The sequence below is a fragment of the Vulpes lagopus genome, chromosome 2 (genome assembly GCF_018345385.1).
Source record: "Vulpes lagopus strain Blue_001 chromosome 2, ASM1834538v1, whole genome shotgun sequence".
In the NCBI taxonomy this organism is placed as follows: Eukaryota; Metazoa; Chordata; class Mammalia; order Carnivora; family Canidae; genus Vulpes; species Vulpes lagopus.
In genome coordinates, this window is record NC_054825.1 from 162,007,122 (window position 1) to 162,031,223 (window position 24,102).

Sequence of the window (24,102 nt, forward strand, 5' to 3'; positions counted from 1 at the left end):
TAATCTCTGCACCTAATGTGGGGCTTAACCTCACAACCCTGAGATCAAGAGTCTCATGCTCTACCCTGAGCCAGCTAGGCACCCCTTCAATATAAATTTTTTTTTTCAATATAAATTTTATAATGAGGTTATCAAGTTCCACAAAAATCACCAGGGGGATTGGGTAATTATATTGCTCTGATTCTGCATATTAATTTAGATTCACTTGACATTAATACAATATTGGGTTTTTAAAATTATTTTATTTTATTTTTTTAATTTATTCATGAGATCATGACCCGAGCCAGAATCAAAAGCCAGCTGCCCAACGGTCTGAGGCATCCAGGCCACCGTATGGCATCTTTTATTTTTAATTAAAAAAAAAAAAAGATTTTATTCACCTACTTGAGAGAGAGAGTGAGATAGTGAGAGCACAAGCCAGAGGAGAGGCAGAGGGAGAGGGAGAAGCAGACTCCCTGCTGAGCAAGGAGCTCAATGCAGGGCTGGATCCCAGGGGTGTAAATTAGTGCAGTATGGAAGTTCCTCAAGAAATTAAAAATAGAACTACCATATGATCTAGTAATACCACTTCTGGTATATATCTGAAGGAAATGAAAGAACTAAGTCAAAAAGATATATGAACCCTTGTGTTCACCGCAGCATTATTTAAAGTAGCCAAGACTGGAAACAACTTAAGTGTCTATCCGTAGATGAATGGATAAAGAAGATGCAGTTTATACGTACACGATGGAATATCCTTCAGCCATAAAAATAAGGAAATCCTGCCATTTGTGACAACACAGATGGACCTCCTGGGGAGTATGCTAAGTGAAATAAGTCAGAGAAAGACAAATACTATGTGATCTCATTTATAAGTGAAATCTAAAAAACAAAAAATAAAAAACAAAACAAAACTTATAGATACAAAGAACACATTGTTGGCTGCAGGCCAGGGGTGGGCAGAATGGATAAAGGAGGTCATAAAGTAGAAACTTGCAGGGCACCTGGCTGGCTCAGTCGGAAGAACAGGTAACTCTTCTTGATCTTGGGGTCATGAGTTCAAGCCCCATGTTGGGTGTAGAAATTACTAAAAATACAAATAAATAAAACTTGGGGGAGGAGTACAAATTCCCAGCTGTAAAATAAGTCCTGGGGATATAATGCACAGCATAGTGACCATAATTAATAATGCTGTATTGTATATTTGAAAGTTGCTAAAGGAGTAGATCTTAAAAGTTCTCATCACAAGAAAAAATGTGTAACTATGTATGGTGATGGATGTTGACTAGACTTAGTGTGGTGATCATTTTCCAATATATACAAATATTGAATCACTGTGTTGTACACTCAAAACTAATGTTTTTTAATAAATATTTTATTTATTCATTCATGAGAGACACAGAAAGAGGGAGGCAGAGACATAGGCAGAGGGAGAAGCAGGCTCCTCACAGGGAACCCGATGCAGGACTTGATTCCCAGACCCTGGGATCATGTTCTGAGCCAAAGGCAGACACTCAAACTCTGAGCCACCCAGGTGTCCCAAAAACTAATGTTATATATCAAAAGTATTTCAATTTAAAAAATCTTTAAAAAGACTAAAAACAAACAAACAAACAAACAAACAAAACCCTCAAGCTGGGTACTTAAAGTGGTCCAAGATTTCTAGGCAGGGCTCCATTCACCTCCCAACATCTGGATAACAAATCCTTCATGATGAATTCCCTCTGCTGAAACACATAGTATGGCTTCATTTTTCATGATTGGTCCTTGGCCGATTAAATCTCAAGAGATAAAAATTATTAAGCATTGATTTCAAGCACTTTCATCATAAAACTCACAGCTAAATGGAAATAAAAAGCTTCCTGGGCAGCCTGGGTGACTCAGCGGTTTAGCACTGCCTTTGGCCCAGGGTGTGATCCTGGAGTCCAGGGATGAGTCCCGAGTCCCGAGTCTGAACGTGGGCTCTCTTCCTGTGCTCTCTTCCTGTGATGTTTGTTCTGGCAAGACTCCAATTAGCACTGGCCTCTGAAAACAGCTCTGCAAAAGCTAGCTCTGAGGCAATTGCCTCAAATTTGCCAGATAAGTACCAAGATTACGGTAATCACAAACAGGAGAAGCACCAGAATACAGATGTTCTTGTGAGATTTTTTTTTTTTTTTTCTGATAGTAAAGCAGCTTGCTGTAACTGACCAGTGGCTCTGTCTGCAAGCACATTTGAGTTTTCCACATTGGCTTTTCTATGCATGCTGCCAATTGGGTCATCTTGGTCATGGATCATCATGGCCAGATCTTTAAACATCTGATGGGCATCCAGAATGTCAGTATGCAGCTGCCAAATTGCCTTTTCTCACTCTTTAATAAATTCCGGATCCTGCTCCCTGATGACCCACCTCATTCTCCTGGCTCTCTGTGTCTGGTCCCACTCCTGTGGCCATCAAACAAGGGGAGCTGCTCTCTCTTTGCCTCTCCTCTGCAGAGAGAGGACATTCACCTCTCACTCTGGCTATACTCTTCTTTTCTTTTCCAGATCCGTTCCCTGCACAGCCTAGAAATCCTTCACAGCCTCAGATAAGTCATTCCGGAGGCCGTCTTTCTCAGGTTCTGGGTTATTCATTTGTTTCCCCAGCCAGCTGATTTGTGGAATATTGCAACTGTTGCAGATTTTCCTCTGGTTGCTGGAGTCCTGCTTACTTCCTAGTTGGCTCATCAAATTCTTTATCAGGGACGCCTGGGTGGCTCAGTGGTTGAGCGTCTGCCTTTGGCTCAGGGCATGATCCTGGAGTCCTGGGATTGAGTCCTGCATCAGGCTCCTCCGCAGGGAGCCTGCTTCTCCCTCTGGCTGTGTCTCTCTTTGTGTCTCTCATGAATAAATAAATAAAATCTTTAAAAAAATTCTTTATAGAGCCGTGGCTCAGCAGATCTGCTGCATGTGGTTGCAGTGGGTCTAGATGAAATCCTGGAGCTGAGGCTCAGAGGGCTACAGGTTTAGTACATGTCTAAGGGACTATAGGACATGATGAAGAGCCAAGACCTACTGCCCTTGCCTGGCATTCCCCGAAGCAGCCCCTGGACTGGACACAGAGACTGATGGGGAACTGGGAAGAGAAAGAGCTGGGGGAAGGAGATGAGGCTGCCTGCATACTCCCTGTTTCTCTTTTCTAGCGTCTCTGGCCCTTTGCTGAACTCACTCTTGATTTAAACATCATTTGGAAGGCAATCACTGTCCAGACTTACATCTGGACAAGCATGCCAGCCTCCAGGGGCCTCGGTATTTTAACCTGCTGTGTCAGATGCAGAGGTGAGACATAATAATTTCTCAGCCCCCACCTCACCACCCACCATGGCTCCTGTTGCCCAAGTTCCCCATCCATGGTGACCACAGCTCTGTCACACACTGCTTCCTGTTGGGGCTTCCTCGGCCTCACCCCCTCCTTCAGGGCATTTCCTTCCCTGATAGAGGGATCTACACCCACGTTCCTGCCCTGGTGGCTGCAGACATGCTACCCCTGCTGCTGCTGCCCCTGCTGTTGGGGGGTAAGTGGGCCAAGGGAGGGGAGTTGGGCACAGGTGGGAATGGGCTGGACCCACCGCCAAGCCTTTGTGTCCCCCCAGGGTCCCTGCAGGAGGATGCAGAGTATGAGCTCCGAGTGCAGGAATCAGTAACAGTGCAGGAGGGTCTGTGTGCAGACGTGCCCTGCTCTTTCTCCTACTCCTCGAGCTGGTGGTATTCCTCTGCGATCCTATATATGTACTGGTTCCGGGATGGGGACAACATATACAATGCCCTGCCTGTGGCTACAAATAACCAAAGGATAAAGGTGAAGACAGAGACCCAGGACCGATTCCACCTCATCGGGAACCCCCCAGACAACAACTGCTCCCTGAGAATCAGAGAGGCCAGGACAAGCGACCAGGGAGTCTACCAATTCCAAATGGAGAGAGAGAACGGGAGATATACTTACGGAGATAAGAAGCTGACCCTGAAGGTGGCAGGTATGGCAGTGGCCTCAGGAGAGGGCTCTGGGACCTGGAAACTCCCATCTTAGAACAAGAACAGGACACTGGAACATTCCTTGCTCCAGGTCTGGGGGTTAGGATGGTGGGAAGAGACATGCGGGCCTGGGGTCAGCTTGTGCCCTGAGGCCCTGGTCCCTCTCAGGGTCACAGTCTGGGTCCCCACTAGCCCAGGGCCCAGGCACCTCCCTCTCTCCTCCTCAGCCCTGACACAGAAACCGGACATCCACTTTCTGGAGCCCCTGAAGTCTGGCTTCCCCCAAAACCTGACCTGCAGTCTGCCGGGATTCTGCGAAGGGGGAAGACCTCTCACCTTCTCCTGGGTAGGGGGTGCTCTGGACCGGCTGGACCCCCAGACCCTGTCCTCCTCAGTGCTGACCCTCACCCCGAGGCTGCAGGACCATGGCAGCAACCTCACCTGTCGGGTGTCCCTGCCAGGAGCTCAGAGCACCGTGGAGAGAACCATCAGGCTCAATGTGTCCTGTGAGTGCTGGAGGGATGCCTGGATCCCTCAGGGCAGTGGGGATTGTGTGAATTCGTGAATACCCTTTGGGAGGGTAGGTGAAGAGTCAACAGGGACAGTCATCCCCACCTTCCCTGTGTTCCCCAACCCCTCCCTGGGTGTTGGGTCTACTTCCATTCCAATCTTCACATCTGAAGCAGGGCCATATCTTTCCATCCTAGACGCTCCCCAGAACCTCACCATCAGCATCTTCTTCAGTGATGTTGCAGGTAGGAAATAATCTGTCTCCTTGGGGGGCTGGGACCTGGCCCTGACGTGGGGGTAGGGAGTCAGCTCCCAGGAAGAGGGTGGGGATCATAGATTGAATGGGATCAGATATGGGGAAAGCAAGGTTAAAAATCAGCACCCTCCCTCCTCCACATCCCATGGGTCCATGCACCTCTACTGTCATGTGCAAGCATGCACAAACACACAATTCAAAGCCCATTTCACTTTACCAATGGCATTGCTCTGGCACTCTTCCTACCCCTCCACCCCTATTTCCTGCTGTGTTCACTGAATGAAGCCACCGGACAGTCCAGGCATGTCCTAGTGGGACACTGAGTCTCCCCTGAATATATGAGGCCCAGATACTTGAGGTCAACCTCTTTTGGGTGTTAAAGCTCAGCTTTTCAGCCCTGATGGAATCAACTCAGTGGGTCAAGGAAGGAAAGGGAGATGCAATGGGATCCTGAGAAGGAGGGAGGGATGGAGACCGAGAGCCTCCTACAGCTGATGCCCTGTCTCTCCCTCTCCCTCTCTTCATCTCTCTCCCAAAGCCCTGAAGATTCTGGAAAACACCTCATCCATTCTCATCCAGGAGAGCTGGGCTCTGCAACTGCTCTGTGCTGCTGACAGCAACCCCCCTGCGGAGCTGAGCTGGTTCCAGGGGTCCCCCGCCCTGAATGCCACCCCCATCTACAGAAGTCCCATCCTGGACCTGCCTCAAGTAGGGACTGCAGAGGAAGGAGACTTCACCTGCCGAGCTCAGAACTCTCTGGGCTCCCAGCACGTCTCCCTGCACCTCTTTGTGGTCTGTGAGTGAGGGGACCCCTGGGGGCAGGATACCGGGACCTGGGGAGCAGGGGCACCGCTGACCCCTTCTCTTCCCTCCCCCAGACCCCCCGCGGCCGCTCAGCCCCTCCTGTTCCTGGGAGGGCGAGGCACTGCAGTGCACCTGCTCCTCCCACGCGCGCCCGGCCCCCACCCTGCGCTGGCGGCTGGGGGAGGGGCTGCTGGAGCGGAACCACAGCAATGCCTCCTTGACCGTCACCTCCAGCGCTGAGGGGCCCTGGGCCAACAGCTCCCTGAGCCTCCGTGGGCCGCTGGGCTCTGGCCTCAGGCTCAGCTGCGAGGCCTGGAATATGTACGGGAAACAAAGAGCCGCTGTCCTGCTGCTGCCAGGTCTGGGTGCTCTTGGGGGCATAGGTGTGGGAGGAGGGAGTCCGGATCCTAGAAAAAAGGAAGCCTGAAACTGAGGCGGGGGCCTGGACAGAAGGTGATTGGTGAGTTATGGTCTCCCATCTCTGGGGCCCAAGCAGTCCCTGCAGCACGTTCTGCGAGGAGGTAGGAAGGCAAGAGACTGAGTGCTGGTAGTGAGTTTCACACCTCTTCTCTGCAGGGAAATCGGTATTCCTGGCAGGAGCCGTGCCTGCAGCTCTTGGAGGTGCTGGTGCCACTGCTCTGCTGTTCCTATGTCTGTGCCTCTCCTTCTTTTGCATGTAAGTCTATGTTGGGGAACTACAGGGAGTGCAGAGAAAGGTCACTTAATCCCAGAAATGCAGGGTTGAGTACAGTAGATCCAGAGGGGGTCTTTTTTGGGGGTTGGGGTGGGGGTGGGGGATATAACAATTTCATTGAGATGTAATTCCCACACATTTACAGCGTACAGATCAATGGCTTTTAGTGCATTCAGAGTTGTGCACGCATTACCCCAATTATAGGACTCATCAGCCCCAAAAGAAAAAGAAACAAATGAAAGAAACCCTCCACTCCCTAATTTTCATCCTGCCCCCCCCCCAGCCCTAGGCAATCTCTTTTGTCTCTCTACATTTGCTCATTCCAGACACTCTGTATAGGTGGAATCCTACAACACATGGTTCTTTGTGACTGACCTCTTCCACTTAGCATGATGTTTTCAGGGTTCATGCACGTTGTGGCATGCATCAGTATCCTGTTCCATTTTTATTTCCATATACCATCCCATCACATGGATGGAGCACATTGTATTGGTCACTCATGTATTGGTAGACATTTGGGTTGTTTCTACTTTTTGGCTATCACGAATAACACTGCAATGACCACCGGGGCCCAAGTTTTTACGTATGAGAGAGTTCTTCAGTGATGGACATTTGGTCTGGCCAAATATCCACTCATCCAGGGGATTGGAGTGCTTACTTGCACATCAGGAAGGTCTGAGGCTGGTTCCGGGGTTTGGGTGCCATTTCACCAGGGAGCGGGCAGCCTGCCCATGTGTACCTGAGCCACCCTGGCTACAGGGTGCTGGTTTCTCCCTTTAGAATGAAAGCCCGCAGGAAGCAGACATCTGGGAGTGGAGACGGCATGGATGATGAAGATCCTGTCATGGGTACCGTTGCCTGGGTGAGTGATGCTGGCGTCTTCTTTCGCATGGGGGGGGGGATGGGGGCTAGGTTTGTCCATTCGGAGTCCAGATGGAGCTCCTCTGCATTTCCCCACCCCTGCTCCAGTCTGGCCACCTGGGCAGAGAGCTGGGGATTGACTTCTCTTCTGTTCTTCCCCTTCATCTCTCAGACCCAGTAACCCTCTGGTCAACTCTTGTTCCACTCCTACTGATCACTGAGCCCACCTCACCTCTTTGCTAGACACAGCCTGACAGAGCTTCTCCCAAAATCGATTGCTTTCCAGCCGTTGCCCGTTGCTTAGAGAATCGAGTCACGTTTCTTGGTCTGATGTTTATTTATTTATTTGTAAAGATTTTATTTATTTATTCATGAGAGACACACAGAGAGAGAGGCAGACACAGGCAGAGGGAGAAGCAGGCTCCCTGCAGGGAGCCCCATGCAGGACTCGATCCCAGGACCCTAGCATCACAACCGAAGCTGAAGGCAGCCGCTCAACCACTGAGCCATCCAGGTGCCCCTGCCCTTCTATAAAATTGAGCCCGTGTTGCCCTAAATGGAGTTATCCAAAATACTTTATTCATGGCCAAGCTCTTTTCATGGGAACAAGCATTGTTCACTTGTACTTACTCGTTTTATTTGCAATATGATAAGCAACTGTGAACCCACCAAACACTCACCTCAAACACTGACCATAACTTATATCTGCTCGTGTTGCTTTGTGACATATCCCTTTAACCATTGCTCTGAATCTTCATTTGCTAGCCTTATCCCACATATATATGCCTGAAATATCTGCTATTCAGTTTAATTGCTTCTGAACCTGCAAAGGCTGTCACACTCTCTTTACTCCTCTTGGACTAGCTTTGCAGACTCACCACTACTAGTGACGTCTCGGAGATGCATCCATGTTGCATGAAGTTACAGTTGCCTGTTTCATTTTATGATTATGTCTATTGCCTAAGTTCCTGTGGGTGGACATTTGAGTTGCTCCAGATGTTTCTGTTCATATCTCATTGCATTCACATGCAAGAATTTTTCTTCGGCATTATTTAAGAATTTGATTACTAGGTTAGGGGTATGTGAATGTTCCAATTTACAAGATCATGACAAATGGTTTTCCAAAGCAAATGAATGCATCCATTTATATACCCATCTGTGCCTATCAGATCCTGTTGATCTATAATATCTGCAGCACTTGATTTTCGGAATTTTTTGTCATCTCACTATATAACTATGGTATTGATCTGCACTTCATTCGTTCCAGCGAGGATGAAAATCTCTGTCTTCATTGGCATATGAACACCTCCTCTCTAAAGTGCCTGGTCCTATCTGCAGCCCATTTTCCTATTGGGTGTTTGATTTCTTTCTTTCTTTCTTTCTTTCTTTCTTTCTTTCTTTCTTTCTTTCTTTCTCTTTTTCTTTCTTCTTTCTTTCTTCCTCCCTCCCTCCCTCCCTCCCTCCCTCTCTCTCTTTCTTTCTTTCTTTCTTTCTTTCTTTCTTTCTTAGATTTTATTTATTTACGTGAGAGAGAGAGAGAGAGTGAGTGAGAGCACATGAGCAGGGGGGAGGGGCAGAGGCAGAAGGAGAAGCAGATTCCCCACTGAGCAGGGAACCTGACATGGGACTCTGGGACTCGATCCCAAGACCCTGGGGATCATGACCCAAGCAGATACTTAACCAACTGAGCCACCCAGGAGCCTAGGTGTTTGACTTTCTTACTGAATTTATTGGAGAGCTTATGCATCTTCATACTAATTTTTTTCTTGGTCATACACACTATAAATAACTTTTCTCAGTAATTTGCCTTTACTTTTTAAAGGTGATCTTTGATGAATGTACGTTCTTAATTGTAATATAACCATATTCCCCAATCTCCTCTTTTTTGTTTAGTGACTTTTGGGTTTCATTTAAGAAAACCTTTCTTATTCTAAGATTAGAGGGATATTCAAGTGTAGTTTTTTTTTTTTTAAGATTTTATTTATTTGGGATGCCTGGGTGGGTCAGAGGTTGAACATCTGTCTTTGGCTCAGGGCATGATCCTGGGGGCCCAGGATTGAGTCCCACATCAGGCTCCCTACATAAAGCCTCCTTGTCCCTCTGCCTATACCTCTGCCTCCCTTTTTCTCTGTGTCTCATGAATTTATTTATTTATTTATTTATTTATTCATGAGAGACACACACAGAGAGAGGCAGAGATATAGGTAGAGGGAGAAGCAGGTTCCTTTCGGGGAGCCTGATGCAGGACTCGATCCCAGGACTCTGGGATCACAATCTGAGCCAAAGGCAGATGCTCAACCACTGAGCCCCCCAGGTACATCCCTCAAGTATAATTTCTACTAAAAGTTTTATGTATTTCTTTGGACATGTAAAGACTTAATCTACTTGGAGTTGATTTTTGTGTAGGGTGCAGCGTTGACCTATATATGTTCCTCCTTCGTGTATGGAATAACCTTTCTCTTGCCCCTCTGCTGATCTGCCACACCACTCTGTCATACATCAAAATTCAGTACACGTGTGGGCCTCTGTCTGTGGCCTCTATTCTATTCCAGTGGTCAATTTAACTGTCTGAGCCAGAACTATCTCTAGAGGCAAGGCAACCCATCTGTAGATTCAAGACCAAGTACTGATATCTGATAGAGCAGGATCCCTTCCTTAATTTTCTCTAATAGTGTCTTGGCTATTCTCAGCCTTTTGTTCTTCTATTTAAACATTAGAATCAGTTTGTCAAGTTCCCAAAAAACACCCCTGTTGGTATTTTTACTGGAATTACATTGAATCTATAGATCAACTTGGGAAGAATTTACTTGTTTGTGAATTCAAGTCTTCTTGTCCACAAAAACAGGGATCTATTAGTTTAAATTTTTTTCAAAAAAGATGTAGGACTCCTTCAGACAGGTCTTCCTTTTGTTATTTTACTTCCTTAATGCTAGTTTTGTTACTATTATAAATGTTATCTTTTTTAAAATGCATTTTCTGGGACGCCTGGGTGACTCAGCCATTGAGCATCTGCCTTTGGCTCAGGGTATGATCCTGTGGTCCTGGGATCAAGTCCTGCATGGACCTCCCCCCGGGGAGCCTGCTTCTCCCTCTGCCTATGTCCCTGCCTCTCTCTCTCTCTGTGTGTCTCTCATGAATAAATAAATAAAATCTTTTTAAAAATGCATTTTCTGATCACTCATCAATGATATGCAGAATTAAAATATTTTTTTCAGAATTAAAATATTGATTAAAAATATATAAGCTTTGGGACTTCTGGGTGGCTCAGTTGAGCAGCTGGCTCTTGATTTCAGCTCAGGTCATGATCTCAGGGTCCTGAGATGGAGCCCTGTACCAGACTCTGTGCTCAGCACAAAATCTGCTTATAACTCTCTCTCCCTCTCCTTTTGCTCCCTACCCCAATTTGCAAGCACACACACTCTCTCTCTCTCAAATAAATTAATTAATTAAAAAAAATTCACTACGAGGTGTTGGGATGCCTGACTGACTCAGTGGGAGGAGCATGCAACTTATGATCTCCGGGTCATGAATTCGAGCCCCACATTGGGTATAGAGATTACTAAAAAGAAGAAGAAGAAGTAGAAGTAGAAGAAGAAGAAGAAGAAGAAGAAGAAGAAGAAGAAGAAGAAACTTAAAAATTTTATAAAGTGTTTTAGAATTTTATAAAATTACAAATTGGCCTTAGGTGTCATTTAGATTCTTGTTTTGGTAGCTGGAGTGTTTTAGATCTATTCATAAGTGTACTGCACCATGCTTTTACAGAGATAGAGATACCATCTGAAAAATTTGTGATATTCTGGTTTTTAACTGTCATGGCTTGCTGAACCAAGCAGCTGAATTTGATGCAAATATAATGCCATCATTATATTGAATTATATTAAATCAACTTGTCCTTTTGGATTACACAACAGATACTACACAAGAAACGCCTGGCCTCATGCATCCTCTGCAGATATATTTTTCTTTTCTTTTTTCTTTTCTTAGATTTTATTTATTTATTTGAGAGAGAGCAGCAGAGAGACAGCACAAACAGGGGGAGGGGCAGAGGGAGAGAAAGAGAAGCAGGCTCCCTGCTGAGCAGAGAAGTGCGATGGGGGGTGGGGGGTGGGGCCTCTTTTAAAGGACCTGGGGATCATGACCTGAGCCAAAGGCAGATGCGGTCTAAACTGCTTAACCAACTGAGCCATCCAGGCACCCTCCTGTATTTTTCTCCTAAAAGATTTTGTATTTCAATAAATGACTCACTCTCCTGAATCAGTGATGGAGAAGTGAGCACACTCAGACTCCGTCCTCTGGTCACAGATGTTCCTGTAACATGGACTGTGGGCGGTAGGTGGTAAAAGATTGAGCAGTAGCCAGTTCCTTAATTTATCTATACATCTTCCACTCTCTACCTTGGTGAGGCCCAACGCCCCTGCAGAGTTCTTCTGAGGCTTCACTGTAAATGTTCATCTCCTCACTGTGACACCACCTCTTCAGAGTGCTGATCTGGGTGCTCAGAATTGTCTTCATTCTCTCAGTAGATGCAGCAACGCATGAAAAGCAATGACATGTTTATTGATCTTATATTTTCCCAGCTTGCTAAGCGCTCATTAGTTTTTTTTTTTTTTAAAGAACTTATTTATTTATTCATGAGAGACACAGTGAAAGGCAGAGGCATAGACAGAAGAAGAAGCAGGCTCCCTCCTGGGAGCCCGGCAGGAGACTAGATCCCAGGACCCCAGGATCACGACCTAAGCCAAAGGCAGATGCTCAACCACTGAGCCACCCAGATGCCCCAGTTTTGTTTTAAGATTTTTTTTAAGGGGATCCCTGGGTGGCTCAGCGGTTTAGCGCCTGCCTTTGGCCCAGGGTGCGATCCTGGAGTCCCGGGATCAAGTCCCACATCAGTCTCCCGCATGGAGCCTGCTTCTCCCTCCTCCTGTATCTCTGCCTCTCTCTCTCTCTCTCTATCATAAATAAATAAATCTTTAAAAAAAAAGATTTTATTTTTAAGTAATCTCTATACCCAATGTGGGGCGTGAACTGATCAAGATCAAGAGCCACACGCTCTTCCAACTGAGCCAGCCAGGTGCCCCTAAGCTCTCTTGTTATTCTAATAATTTGTATATAGACATGGAAGTATTTTTAACAGTTTTTTTCTTTTTTTTTTTTAAAGATTATTTATTCATGAGAGACAGAGAGAGAGGCAGAGACATAGGCAGAGGGAGAAGCAGGTTCCTTGCAGGGAGCCGAATGTGGGACTCAATCCCAGATCCTGGGATCAGGCCCTGAGCTGAAGGCAGGCGCTCAACCGCTGAGCCACCCAGGCATCTCAACAGGGCCCCCCCCCCCCCCCCCGATTTAAAAAATATCACAGGACATCTGCTGGCTCAGTTGGAAGAGCATATGACTCTTGATCTCAGGGTTGTGAGTTTGAGCCCCACATTGGATGTGGAGCCCATTAAAAAAAAATTTTTTTTTTTAAAGTATCTTAGGGGCACCTGGCTGGCTCAGCAGGTGGAGCATACTACTTTTGATTTCTAGGTTGTAAGTCCACCTATTTTAGAAATATTGGATCTTCTCAGTGAATTGAACATTTGATCATACATCATGATCTTCTCCATTGAGACTTTTTTTTTTAAATTTATTTATGATAGTCACAGAGAGAGAGAGAGAGAGAGAGGCAGAAACATAGGCAGAGGGAGAAGCAGGCTCCATGCACTGGGAGCCTGACGTGGGATTTGATCCAGGGTCTCCCGGATTGCACCCTGGGCCAAAGGCAGGCGCCAAACCGCTGCACCACCCAGGGATCCTCTATTGAGACTTTTTGTTCTAAAGTCTATTTGGTTAGATCTTAATATAGATACAACAATTTGTCATTGGCTAGTAAGACGTCTGTTATATGTCCATCCTTTGTTTCTCCAGCAACATTTTATTTATGCTTCAAAAGTGATTTTTGTAAACAGTAGTATAACCAAGTTTTTTAAAAAAGAACTTTTCATTTTTAAAAATTAAAAAAAATTTTTTAAAGATTTAATGTACTTATTCATGAGAAACACAGAGAAAGAGAGGCGGAGACATAGGCAGAGGGAGAAGCAGGCTCCATGCAGGGAGCCCAATGTGGGACTTAAAAACCCAGGAATCCCAGGATTACGCCCTGGGCTGAAAGCAGGTGCTCAGCCGCTGAGCCACCCAGGCATCCCTAAAAATTTTTTTGAATTTTAAGTAGGCTCCACACCCAATGTGGGGTTTGAACTCACAATCCTGAGATTAAGAATCTTCTGTTCTACTAATTGAGCCAGCCAGGTTTTTACAAATCCAATTTGACTTCCTTTATTTGTGTTTACTATGGTTATTAATACATGCGGTTTTCATTCTCCTATTTTACCTTTCCCTTTTGCTTGGTTCCATTTTTTTCAATATTTCATTTTCTCCTCCTCTCTTAAAAAATCAATCTCTCCCTTATACCCAAGAAAGAACTTTAGTGTGCTTTTTATATCTCTCATGCTTCTTTCCCCACACTTTCTACAACGTTGCTGCTTTTTCTAGATCTTCATTTTTCACTCTGGATTATTATGAACATACCTAATATTTTTCTATTCTTTGGTATTTTGTTTAATACACAGTCACACATTTTACTGAGTCACACCTTTGTACCCCAGATTTATTGCAGCATTTTCAGGTTTTGTTACTTTTATCTTTTTTTTTTTTTTAATGATTTTTATTTATTTATTTGACAGAGAGAGAAAGAGCACCAGCAGAGGGAGCAGTAGAGGGAGAAGGAGAAGCAGGCTGCCGGCTGAGCAGGGAGCTGGATGGGGGGGCAGGGGCTTGATCCCACCACCCTGGGATCATGTGACCTGAGCTAAAGGCAGATAGATGCTTTAACCGACTGACCCACCCAGGTGCCCCTGTTAGTTTTTTTTTTTTTCTTTTTTTTTTATTTTTTATTTATTTTTTATTTTTTATTTTTTATGATAGTCACAGAGAGAGAGAGAGAGAGAGAGAGAGAGAGGCAGAGACACAGGCAGAGGGAGAAGCAGGCTCCATGCACCGGGAGCCCGACGTGGGACTCGATCCCGGGTCTCCAGGATCGCGCCCTGGGCCAAAGGCAGGCGCCAAACCGCTGCGCCACCCAGGGATCCCCCCTGTTAGTTTTATTTGAATTCTTCCTCCCAATGTGCTTTCAATTTGGATTCTCTTGTATTAAGATTTCTGAGGACTTACGTGTTTGAAATTTTATGTAATGGTCCTATATTTGAGTTTCATTTGGCAGGATATAAATTCTAGGATCAAAATGATTTTCCTTCAATGCTTTATTTTATTATTTTATTTTCCTTATAAGTAATCTTTATACCCAACATGAGACTCAAACTCATAGCCTCAAGATCAAGAATCGCAAGCTCTACTGACTGAGCCAGCCAGGCACCCCCTTCTTCCAATGCTTTAAACACTATATTTATTTTTCTTTTTAAGATATTGCTTATTTATGAAAGACAGAGAGAGGCAGAGACATAGGCAGAGGGAGAAGCAGGCTCCCTGCAGGTTGCCCGATGTGGGACTCGATCCCAGGATCCCGGGATTATGACCTGAGCCAAAGGCAGACCCCCTCAGTCACTGAGCCACCCAGGTGCCCCAACACTGAACTCTATTGTTTCTTTTTTTTCTTTTTAAGATTTTATTTATTTATTCATGAGAGATACACAGAGAGAAGTAGAGACATAGACAGAGGGAGAAGCAGGCTCCTCATAGGGGGCCCGATTTGGGACTCAATCCCGGGACTGAGATCATGCCCTGAGCCAAAGGCAGATGCTCAACTGCTGAGCCACCCAGGCATCCCTACTCTACTGTTTCTTGAAACTAGGGTTGCCATTAAGAAATGTAATGTCGGGATCCCTGGGTGGCGCAGCGGTTTGGCGCCTGCCTTTGGCCCAGGGCGCGATCCTGGAGACCCGGGATCGAATCCCACATCAGGCTCCCGGCACATGGAGCCTGCTTCTCCCTCTGCCTGTGTCTCTGCCTCTCTCTCTTTCTCTCTGTATGACTATCATAAATAAATAAAATTAAAAAAAAAAAAAAAGAAATGTAATGTCTGGGGGCTCCTGGGTGGCTTAGGTGATTAAGTATCTGACTCTTGATTTCAGCTCAGGTCATGATCTCAGGGTGGTAAGATTGAGCCCCATGTCAGGTTCTGTGCTCAGTGTGGAGTCTTCTTGGGATGCTCTCTCTCCCTCTGCTCCCTGCTATCTTGCATGCTCCTTGTCTCTCAAAAAAAAAAAAAAATAGGAAGAAGAAGAGATTTTATGTCTGTCTGAGTCTTGCACATTTGTAAGTAATCCACTCGTTGTCCCTGGAAACTTTTACACTTTTCTCTTTGAGTGCTCTCTTCGGCAGCACATATACACCTTTCTCTTTGGTTGTGATATTCTTAAGATTTACTATGCTGTATTAGAATATGTGGTGTCCCTGGTCTTTTTTCTTGTATTTGTGGGGACCTTTTCAGCTGAGGTAGTTTATCTTTCTTCAGTTCTGGGAATTTTATCTTCATTATTTTTGTTCAAGTATTTCCTCCTTTTTAAATTTCCAATAACACAGCAGGCCTGAGTTTCTTTTCTTTCCTGGCTCTGCCAAGGACTAACCTTGGGCAAGTAACTTCACCTTCCCCCACCTCAGTCTCCCTATCTGTAAAATGGGGAGAATAGATATTATTCCTACTGGGCTGTGGGGTTTTTGTGTGTGTGTGTGAGGATTAAATGTGATTAATAAGCTTCAATGTGGCCTAATAAGTTGTAACATTAAAGAATTTTTATTTTATTTTATGATTATTTTTTGCCTTACAGAATTTTAAATGGATGAGTGAAGAGTTGAATTCATAGGAAGTGTGTGTGAATAGGAGGATGAGTGAATAAATGTCCCATTAGCCCAACTTCCCTTGGGGACTACACCTGCCTTATTCCTTCTCTTACTCCTTTATTTCTCCTTTACTTAGGGTTCCAGGCAAAAGGCCTGGCCAGACAGCACCCAAGACCAGGCAACTCCTGCTGGGGATGCCCCTCCCTCGGGGGATCAACAGGATCTGCATTATGCCTCCTTCAGCTTTCATGAGATGAAGTTGAGGGAGCCTCAGGATGAGGAGGCCACCAGCACCAACGAGTACTCAGAGATCAGGACAAGCAAATGAGGACTGCTCAGAGCTTGGTGCTGGTCTGGGGAATCACAATCCCTGGGGGAGAGGAGTCAGGCGCTAAGTGGTGAAGCATGTGGAGCCTTGTGGCAATATGAACAGGAAAAACTGTCCATGTGTCTCCAGGCAGAGCTGACTTGGGCTCAAACATAGACTATCCAGCAAGTTGCTCCATTTCCCTGTGCCTGTTTCCTGTTCTGTAAATCAGAGATCATGCATCCTGCCTCAGAGGTGGTTGTGGACATTAAAGAAATTAACATGCGGAAATCAACCCACAGAGGTCCTGTCTCACCATGTGTGCTCCATGCCTCCTACTGCTATCTTCTGTGGACAGAAAGGTCCTGCTGGCAAGTTACCCTGAGGCTGGGGATGACCAGGCCTAGGGCTCGCTCATGCTCCTTCCCAGAACTCTTCAAAGCCTCCCAGGGAAGGACCAACCCCTTGACCTGCCATTTGCTTCATGATACAGCATCTTATCATCTCTGTCAGGTCTTCTCCTCGTCCACTTGTACCTGTCAATTCTTCCATCACATTCCTTCACCTCCTGACCTCCAGTCCCTTCCCTATGTCATTTATGGGCCTCACAGGGATCTGTCCAACAGCCAGAGAGCTGACCCTGGATCCCTTGCACAAACCCCTTCAAGGCTCCCTAGCCTTAGACAATACATAAGCATCTGGTACCCCTGGCATTTTTTAAGAGATTTTATTTATTTATTCATGAGAGACACAGAGAGAAAGGCAGAGCATAGGCAGAGGGAGAAGAAGGCTCCCTGTGGGAGCCCAATGTGGGACTTCCTCCCAGGACCCAGGCTCACAATCAGAGCCAAAGGCAGATGCTCAACCACTGAGCCACCCAGGCATCCTTGCCCCTGGCATTTAAAGTCCATCATGACCTGACTGCTAGCTACTGTTGAAAAAAGAAACAACAGATGCACCTGGGTGGCTCAGTTAGTTGAGGGTCTGCCTTCGGCTCAGGTCATGATCCTGGAGTCTTGGGATTGAGCTCCTTGTCAGGCTTCCTGCTCAGTGGGGAGCCTGCTCCTCCCTTCCACTTGTGCTCTCTCCTTTGCTCTCTCTCTCATTATCTCTCTCTCAAATAAATAAATAATATCTTAAAAAAAAAAAAAAGGAAAGGAAAGGAAAGGAAAGGAAAGAAGAAACAGAGCCAAAATGGAGACACTTGCCTCCATGACAGCAAACCAAGACTAGACTAACAGTGGTTTCAAGCTCTCCCAGAAATGTGTTCTTTAAACAGTGGATCTGAGGGGATTCCAGGGTGGCGCAGCGGTTTGGCGCCTGCCTTTGGCCCAGGGCGTGATCCTGGAAACCCGGGATCGAGTCCCATGTCGGGCTCCTGGTGCATGGAGTCTGCTTTTAATTTTTAATAAAAATTAAAAATAAATAAATAAAGTTAAAAAAAATAAAAAATAAATAAACAGTGGATCTGAAATGTCCTGATCAGCACTGGTGAGGTCACCTGCAAGTTAATACCCTCCCCCAAAAAGGATGGCCCAATCTGAAAATACCTGCTTTCTTTTGACAATAACTCCCTTGCCCCACCCTCCTGCCTCTATAAACCTTCCACTGTGTACAGCTCCTCGGAGCACCTGTCTCTTTGCTGGAAGGGATGCTGACCACCTCATAAGTCATGGAATAAAGCTCATTACATCCTCCAATTTACTTAGCTGAATTTCCTTCATTAGCACTGCTCATTTGCACTTCTTTCTGCTGTCTTTCTTACAACATCTGTGTTGTTCTGACCCTCTCCTGGAGACCCAGCCTCTCTGCTTCACCTGGCCAACGCTGGCTGGTCCTTCACACCTGAGTCCTTGCACAGATCCCAGTTGAGAGCCTGGACCAAAGAAAGAGCTCACTCTCTCCCTTTCTCTAAAGTGGTACTAATGTATTATTTCTTTTCCACAAAGCACTAGAACAAAAACAGCCAGAACTTCACCAGTGGCACTGCAGTGCAAATGCCCAGCAACAAGCTTTTCTGATTGTAAGTGCCTGACATTAAGCTTTTCTACTGAGGTACAAAATGCAAATTTTTCTGGAAGGAGATGGGACAAGAAAGCTAGCAAAAGAAAAGGATTTGTACCGGCTAGGCTGCTTTCCCTGGTGCTGGGAATTGAAGGTACGGGGTCTTCTGCACATTACCTCATCTTCCTTTGGGGATGGAAGGAAGATCCTTGTGGCAGATCATTGGTGCTGATCAAAAATTTCCTGACTGACCAGTTAAGACTACATTTCTGGGGGGGAGAGGGTGACCTTTTTTTTTTTTTTAAAGATTTTATTTATTTATTTGACAGAGAGAGCACAAGCAGGGGGAGCAGCAGGCAGAAGAAGAGGGAGAAGCAGGCTCCCTGCTTAGCAGGGAGCCCAACTCAAGGCTCAATCCTAGGACATGACCTGAGCCAAAGGCAGCTGCTCAACTAACTAAGCCATCCAGGTGCGCCACCCCCACTTTGTTGTAAGTAGGCTCCATGCCCAGTGTGGAGCTCAATAAGGGGCTTGAACTCATGACCCCTGGGTCAAGACCTGAGCTGAGATCAAGAATTAGACCCTTAATGACTGAACCACCCAGGTGCCCCCTCAGTACTTCTAATTGATTCAGTTCGTCTTTGCAGCTTATCTCTTAAGCAAAAGACCTTGTGGGCAAAGCATCCCATGATGGGAACTGAAACTACTCCCTCAAGCAATAAAAACTGTCCTGAGCCTGTAAGACCTGGCATGACTGACCCGAAGACAATGATCCACCTGTCTTTTACTGCCCAGCGGCATGTCCTCACTGTCTTTTCCCTACATTTTCTTCCCTTTCCTTTTTTTAGAGAAAGCTCAGAGATATGCTGGGGTGGGGATGGATAAAGGGATGTGGGGTGGGGGTTTTTGTGGGTAGGGTTTGGGGAGGGGAGAGAGAGAGAGAGAGAGAGAGAGAATTTCCAGTAGACTCTGTGCTGAGTGTGGAGCCCAATGAGGGGCTCAGTCTCACGACCCTGAGATCATGATCTGAGCCAAAATCAAGAGTCAGACACTTAACCGGCTGAGCCACTTACCAGGCACCACCCTGCCCCCACTTTCCGTATAGGAACCTAGGAATATTTTCAGCATTCTGGAGACAGTCTTTGAGATGCTAGTCTGCTGTCTTCCCAGTGTTGGCCTCCTTCAAGTAAATCCCTTTCTTGTTTCACCATTGCTTGTGTCTCTGCCTTTGGAGTCACTGAACCTGGTCTGTTTGGAGCTCCCAGAGCCCCTGCTCCCTAGTTATAGGAGGTTGAAACTGTAGTGAGATTATGTGTTAAGTTTCATTTTGGAGATTAAGCATAAATGACACTATTTTGTACCTGTGGCCTTTTTCTTTTAATTCCAGTATAGTTGGGATGCCTGAGTGGCTCAGTGGTTGAGCGTCTGCCTTCAGCTCAGGGTGTGATCCCGGAGTCCCAGGATCAAGTCCTGCATTGGGCTCCCTGCATGGAGCCTGCTTCTCCCTCTGCCTGTGTCTCTGCCTCTTTCTCAGTCTCTCTCTCTTTCTCTGTGTGACTCTCATGAATAAATAAATAAAATCTTTTTAAAAATTCCAGTATAGTTAACATATGATGTTATAGCAATTTCAGCTGTACGATACAGTGATTCAACAATTCTATACATTACTACATGCTCATAATTGTAAGTGTGTTCTTATTCCCTCACCTACTTCACCCATCCCCCCATCCACCTCTGCTCAGGTAACCTTCAGTTCTCCATATTTAAGAGTCTGTTTTTGGGGGGCTCCTGGGTGTCTTAGTTGGTTGAGCATCTGCCTTCAGGCCAGGTCATGGTCTCAGGGTCTTGAGATCTAGCCCAGAGCTGGGCTCCCTGCTCAATGGGGAATCTGCTTCTCCCTCTCCCTCTGCTTCTGCTATCTCTCTCTCACTCTCTCAAATGAACAAATAAAATCTTTTTTTTAAAATCTTTTTTGGTCTTTCTTTTTTCTTTGTTCATTTGTTTTCTCTCAAATTCCACATGAGTGAAATCATATGGTAATTGTCTTTTTCTGACTGACTTATTTCACTTAGCATATACCCTCTTGACCCATCAATGTTGTTGCAAATGGCAAGATTTCATTCTTGTTTATGGCTTGTATTTCATTGAGTGTGTGTGTATGTGTGTGTGTGTGTGTGTGTGTGTGTGTGTGTGTACCATGTCTTCTTTATCTATTCATCTATCAGTTGGGCTGCTTCCATAATTTGGCTATTTTAAATAATGTTGCAATAAACATAAGGGTGCATGTGTCCCTTTAAATTAGTGTTTTTGTATTTTGGGGGTACTCAGTGGTCAGTGGTGGAATTACTGGATCATATGGTATTTCTATTTTTAAATTTTAAAAATATTTCATTTATTTATTTGAGACAAAGAGAAAGAGAATGAGTGGGGAGGGGAGGGGCAGAGGGAGAAGCAGACTCCTTGCTGAGCAGAAAGCCTAATGTGGGGCTTGACCACAGAGCCCCAGAATAATGACTTGAGCCAAAGGCAGACACTTAACCAACTGAGTCACCCAGGTGCCACTATTTTTAATTTTTTTGAGGAACCTACATACTGTTTTCCAAAGTGGCTGCACCAGTTCACATTCCCACCAACAGTGCATGAGGGTCCCTTTTTCTCCACAGCCTCTCCAACACTTGTTGTTTCTTGTGCTTTTTGGTTTTTGAGGGAGAAGCAGGCTCCCCACAGGGAGCCCGATGTGTGACTCAATCCCAGGACCCTGGGATCACGACCTGAGCCAAAGGCAGATGCTCAACCACTGAGCCATCCAGGTGCCACTGTTGGTTTCTTTTTAAGCTTATTTTGTTTTAGGGGTACATAGGTGGCTCAGTCAGTTAAGTGTCTGCTTTCGGCTCAGGTCGTGATCCTGAGGTCCTGGGATGGAGCCCCATGTCTGGCTCCCTACTCAGTGGGGAGTCTACTTCTCCCTCCCCTCGCCCCAGCTTGTATTCAATCTCACTCTCTCAAATAAATAAATAAAATCCCTGAAGGAAAATGTTTATTTTGTTTTAGTAATTCCTGCACCAAACATGGGGCTCAAATTCATGATCAAGAGTTGCACACTCTCTGACTGAGCCAGCCAGGCGCCCCTTTTGTATTTTTGATTTTAGCCATTCTGACAGGTGTGAGATGAATTGTTTTTTTTTTTTAAGATTTTATTTTTACATAATCTCTGCACCCAAGGTGGGGCTCAAACTCACAACCTGAAATCAAAAGCCACATGCTCCACCAACTGAGCCAGCCAGGCGCCCTGTTTTTTTTTTTTTTTTAAACAAATTTCTGCACATTCTTCCCCCTCATGCTCTGCTTCTTCCCCAGTCCCCTGCTTCTCCATAGCTGGCCTAGCATTCTCAAAAACTACCCTCTCTGTAGGTCACACTGAGACCTTAATTCTCAGTGGAGGCCTGATGAGCTTGGAAGCTTCCCTAGGATATGAAGTTCACTGGGGAACTTTCTCTTCTAGAGACATTCCAGTGGCAAATGCTAAGTGAAATCTACTCTGTCACTACTGGTGAGCATGCTGCGTGTCTATTAGCAGCAGAGTCTCCTGAACCAGTTGGAAGATGGCATAGAGGCTGGTCCTTGGAGACATGATCTTCATCACTTTCGATTCCGCCTCCTTTTTTTCTAAATAAGATTTTATTCATTTATTCGTGAGAGACAGAGAGAAAGAGAGAGAGACAGAAAGAGACAGAGAATGAGAGGGAGAGAGAGAAAGGCAGAGACACAGGCAGAGGGAGAAGTAGGCTCCACGCAGGGAGCCTGACACGGGACTCCATCCTGGGTCTCCAGGATCAGCCCTGGGCTGAAGGCAGGTGCTAAACCACTGAGCCACCCGAGCTGTCCTCGATTCCCCATCCTATGAGGGTTTCACCTTCTGCTGTCTGCTGCCACGTGTTCTGATTATCGTATGATGGTCTCTATCCCTTATAAATAAAACACCTCCCCAGTGTGGGTCATCTGCTTTTCTGAGACTAGAACACAGTGGATTCAGGAGTCACTCTATGGCATCAAGCACGTGTAGGTCGCAGCCCCAGCCTCCAAAGGCGCATTAACAATGTGAAACCCTGTGAAGATTGCTTAGCACCTTGAGTTGCAGTTTCCTGCTCTGCCAGATGAGGAGAACTGTTAGCCAGTCCTCTCTAGGAATGGTTGTGAAGGCTCACTGGGCCAGTTTGTAGAAAGGCACAACCCTGAGTCCAGCACATGAGGAGCTCCGGTGAACAACCATCTCTTTCCTAATCCTCTACTCGAGGGGAGATTGGGGCACAGATTTCCTACTTGAAGTGTGGTCCAGGGGCCAACAGCATGAGCATAACCTGGAACCTCAGAGAAGACCTGACCCTATGCTTCACCAGGCTGGCATCAATGTTAAGGCAACAAGAGGGTTGAGGGGGAAAGCACAGAGATAAGCCCAGCCCACTCCCACCCCTTCTTCTGGATCCTCCTTCCCAGGGGGAACCCAGACTTTCTGAAACTGCTCTGACTTAGGTGCCCTGCTGACCTAGGGCTCGGGACCTTGTGCCTGTGGATTAGGGTCCCTGGCAGAGTTGGGGGACCCTACTGAACTGAACTCACTCAGCTTTGCTCCAGAACCACGGACAGCGCCAACCCTAGGGCTGGGAGGTCCCCAGGTCGGGCATGTTGGGTGGAGCACCCCCTGGAGGCATATCCCTGACCTGCCTCAGATGGAGAAGGAGGAGGGCTGGGGGAATGGGACTGGTGTGAAATTCTGTTCTAGGGGACAAAAGTGGCGGCTGGAGGACATCCAGGCTTCTCCTTAGTCTCTCTCTGAAAACCTCCTCACCCTGGTGGCTTAGTTAACTTCAGAGACATAATGCATTTCCCACAAAACACAAGATGCCTTGCCCCCCAGGGCTGCCTCTGCCTTCACCCCCTCCAGAAAATTCTCTAAGTGTCTCATTCCTCCCCTTCCTCCCATCACTTTCCAGTGGGTTGATATTCACTATTGCTTTTAATCCCTTCCTTGTGCAGCCATGGAATTCTGGATGACAGCATGACTTGTGATCCTGCTCTGTGCCTGGTGCTATAGGAAGCCCTGATTCAGCTCAGGTGAAGGAGTGAAGCATCAGAAGCCTGGATGAGGCTCAGCGGTTGAGCGTCTGCCTTTGGCTCAGGGCATGATCCCATAGTCCCTGGATTGAGTCCCACATCAGGCTTCCTGCGTGGAGCCTGCTTCGCCCTCTGCCTATGTCTCTGCCTCTCTCTGTGTGTCTATCATGGGTAATTAAATAAAATCTTAAAAAAAAAGAAGCCTGGATGAGATGTTATATTGGGAGCCGGTGGGTCACAGAGATAAATTCTAAGTTTTCCTTCATTTTATCTGAAAGTTAAATATTCAGATGAGGGGAAGGCCTTAGTCAGGCCCTGAGGTTGGTGGGGGGGGGGTAGTAGGGAAGGTGGTGGGGGGGAATGGTGGGAGGTAAGGAACTGTAGGGAGCAGGAACCACTATTAGGTGCTGTGGTAATCTAAACAGCCGTAATCTGGGAAGAAGATTCAGCTCGGGGACAACTGTGGTGACAGTGAGGAGATGCTTTTTTTTTTTTTTTTTTTAATTTTTATTTATTTGAGAGAGAGAGAGCAGAACATGAGAAGAAGCAGACTCCCCACCAAGCAGGAAGCCCGATGTGGGACTTGATCCCAGGACCCCAGGATCACCACCTGAGCCAAAGGCAGACGCTCAACCACTGTGCCACCCAGGTGCCCCAGGTCCACTGCTTCTGATCTCCAGCTGGAAAGGATTGATCTGGTGGTGTCGGGGCCCAGACCTGCCCCATCCAAGCCCAAGCTACCGCTGCTG

General features: G+C 46.3%; 1 protein-coding gene and 1 pseudogene across 6 annotated transcripts; one reads left to right on the top strand and one right to left on the bottom strand.

Annotated features, from left to right (window-relative positions):
- Positions 1-2,045: 2,045 nt before the first annotated feature.
- LOC121478846 lies at positions 2,046-2,994 on the bottom strand (annotated as a pseudogene).
- Positions 2,995-3,476: 482 nt separating this feature from the next.
- On the top strand, positions 3,477-23,494 carry SIGLEC5 (sialic acid binding Ig like lectin 5). 6 transcript variants are annotated; one of them, XM_041730706.1, is made up of 9 exons: positions 3,477-3,513; positions 3,592-3,972; positions 4,198-4,476; positions 4,657-4,725; positions 5,275-5,532; positions 5,615-5,899; positions 6,117-6,216; positions 7,015-7,096; positions 23,276-23,494. In XM_041730706.1, exons 1-9 carry the CDS (start codon positions 3,477-3,479, stop codon positions 23,291-23,293), a joined length of 1,509 nt encoding a protein of 502 aa, XP_041586640.1. In that variant the 3' UTR covers positions 23,294-23,494. The 6 variants fall into 6 exon arrangements, with proteins under 6 accessions (XP_041586640.1, XP_041586648.1, XP_041586632.1 ...); XM_041730714.1 differs by lacking the exon at positions 23,276-23,494 and adding an exon at positions 18,187-18,561; XM_041730698.1 differs by lacking the exon at positions 23,276-23,494 and adding an exon at positions 16,067-17,212 and having other exon boundaries at positions 4,678-4,725.
- Positions 23,495-24,102: the final 608 nt, after the last annotated feature.

What these genes read in the sequence shown, in the direction of transcription:
- SIGLEC5 (XM_041730698.1), top strand. Translation starts at nt 3,477, where the DNA reads ATGCTACCCCTGCTGCTGCTGCCCCTGCTGTTGGGGG. An exon ending in CTTCTTCAGTGATGTTGCAG is followed by an intron (nt 4,726 to 5,274) that starts GTAGGAAATAAT and finishes TCTCTCCCAAAG; the next exon opens with CCCTGAAGATTCTGGAAAAC. An exon ending in TCATGGGTACCGTTGCCTGG is followed by an intron (nt 7,097 to 16,066) that starts GTGAGTGATGCT and finishes TCCTTTACTTAG; the next exon opens with GGTTCCAGGCAAAAGGCCTG.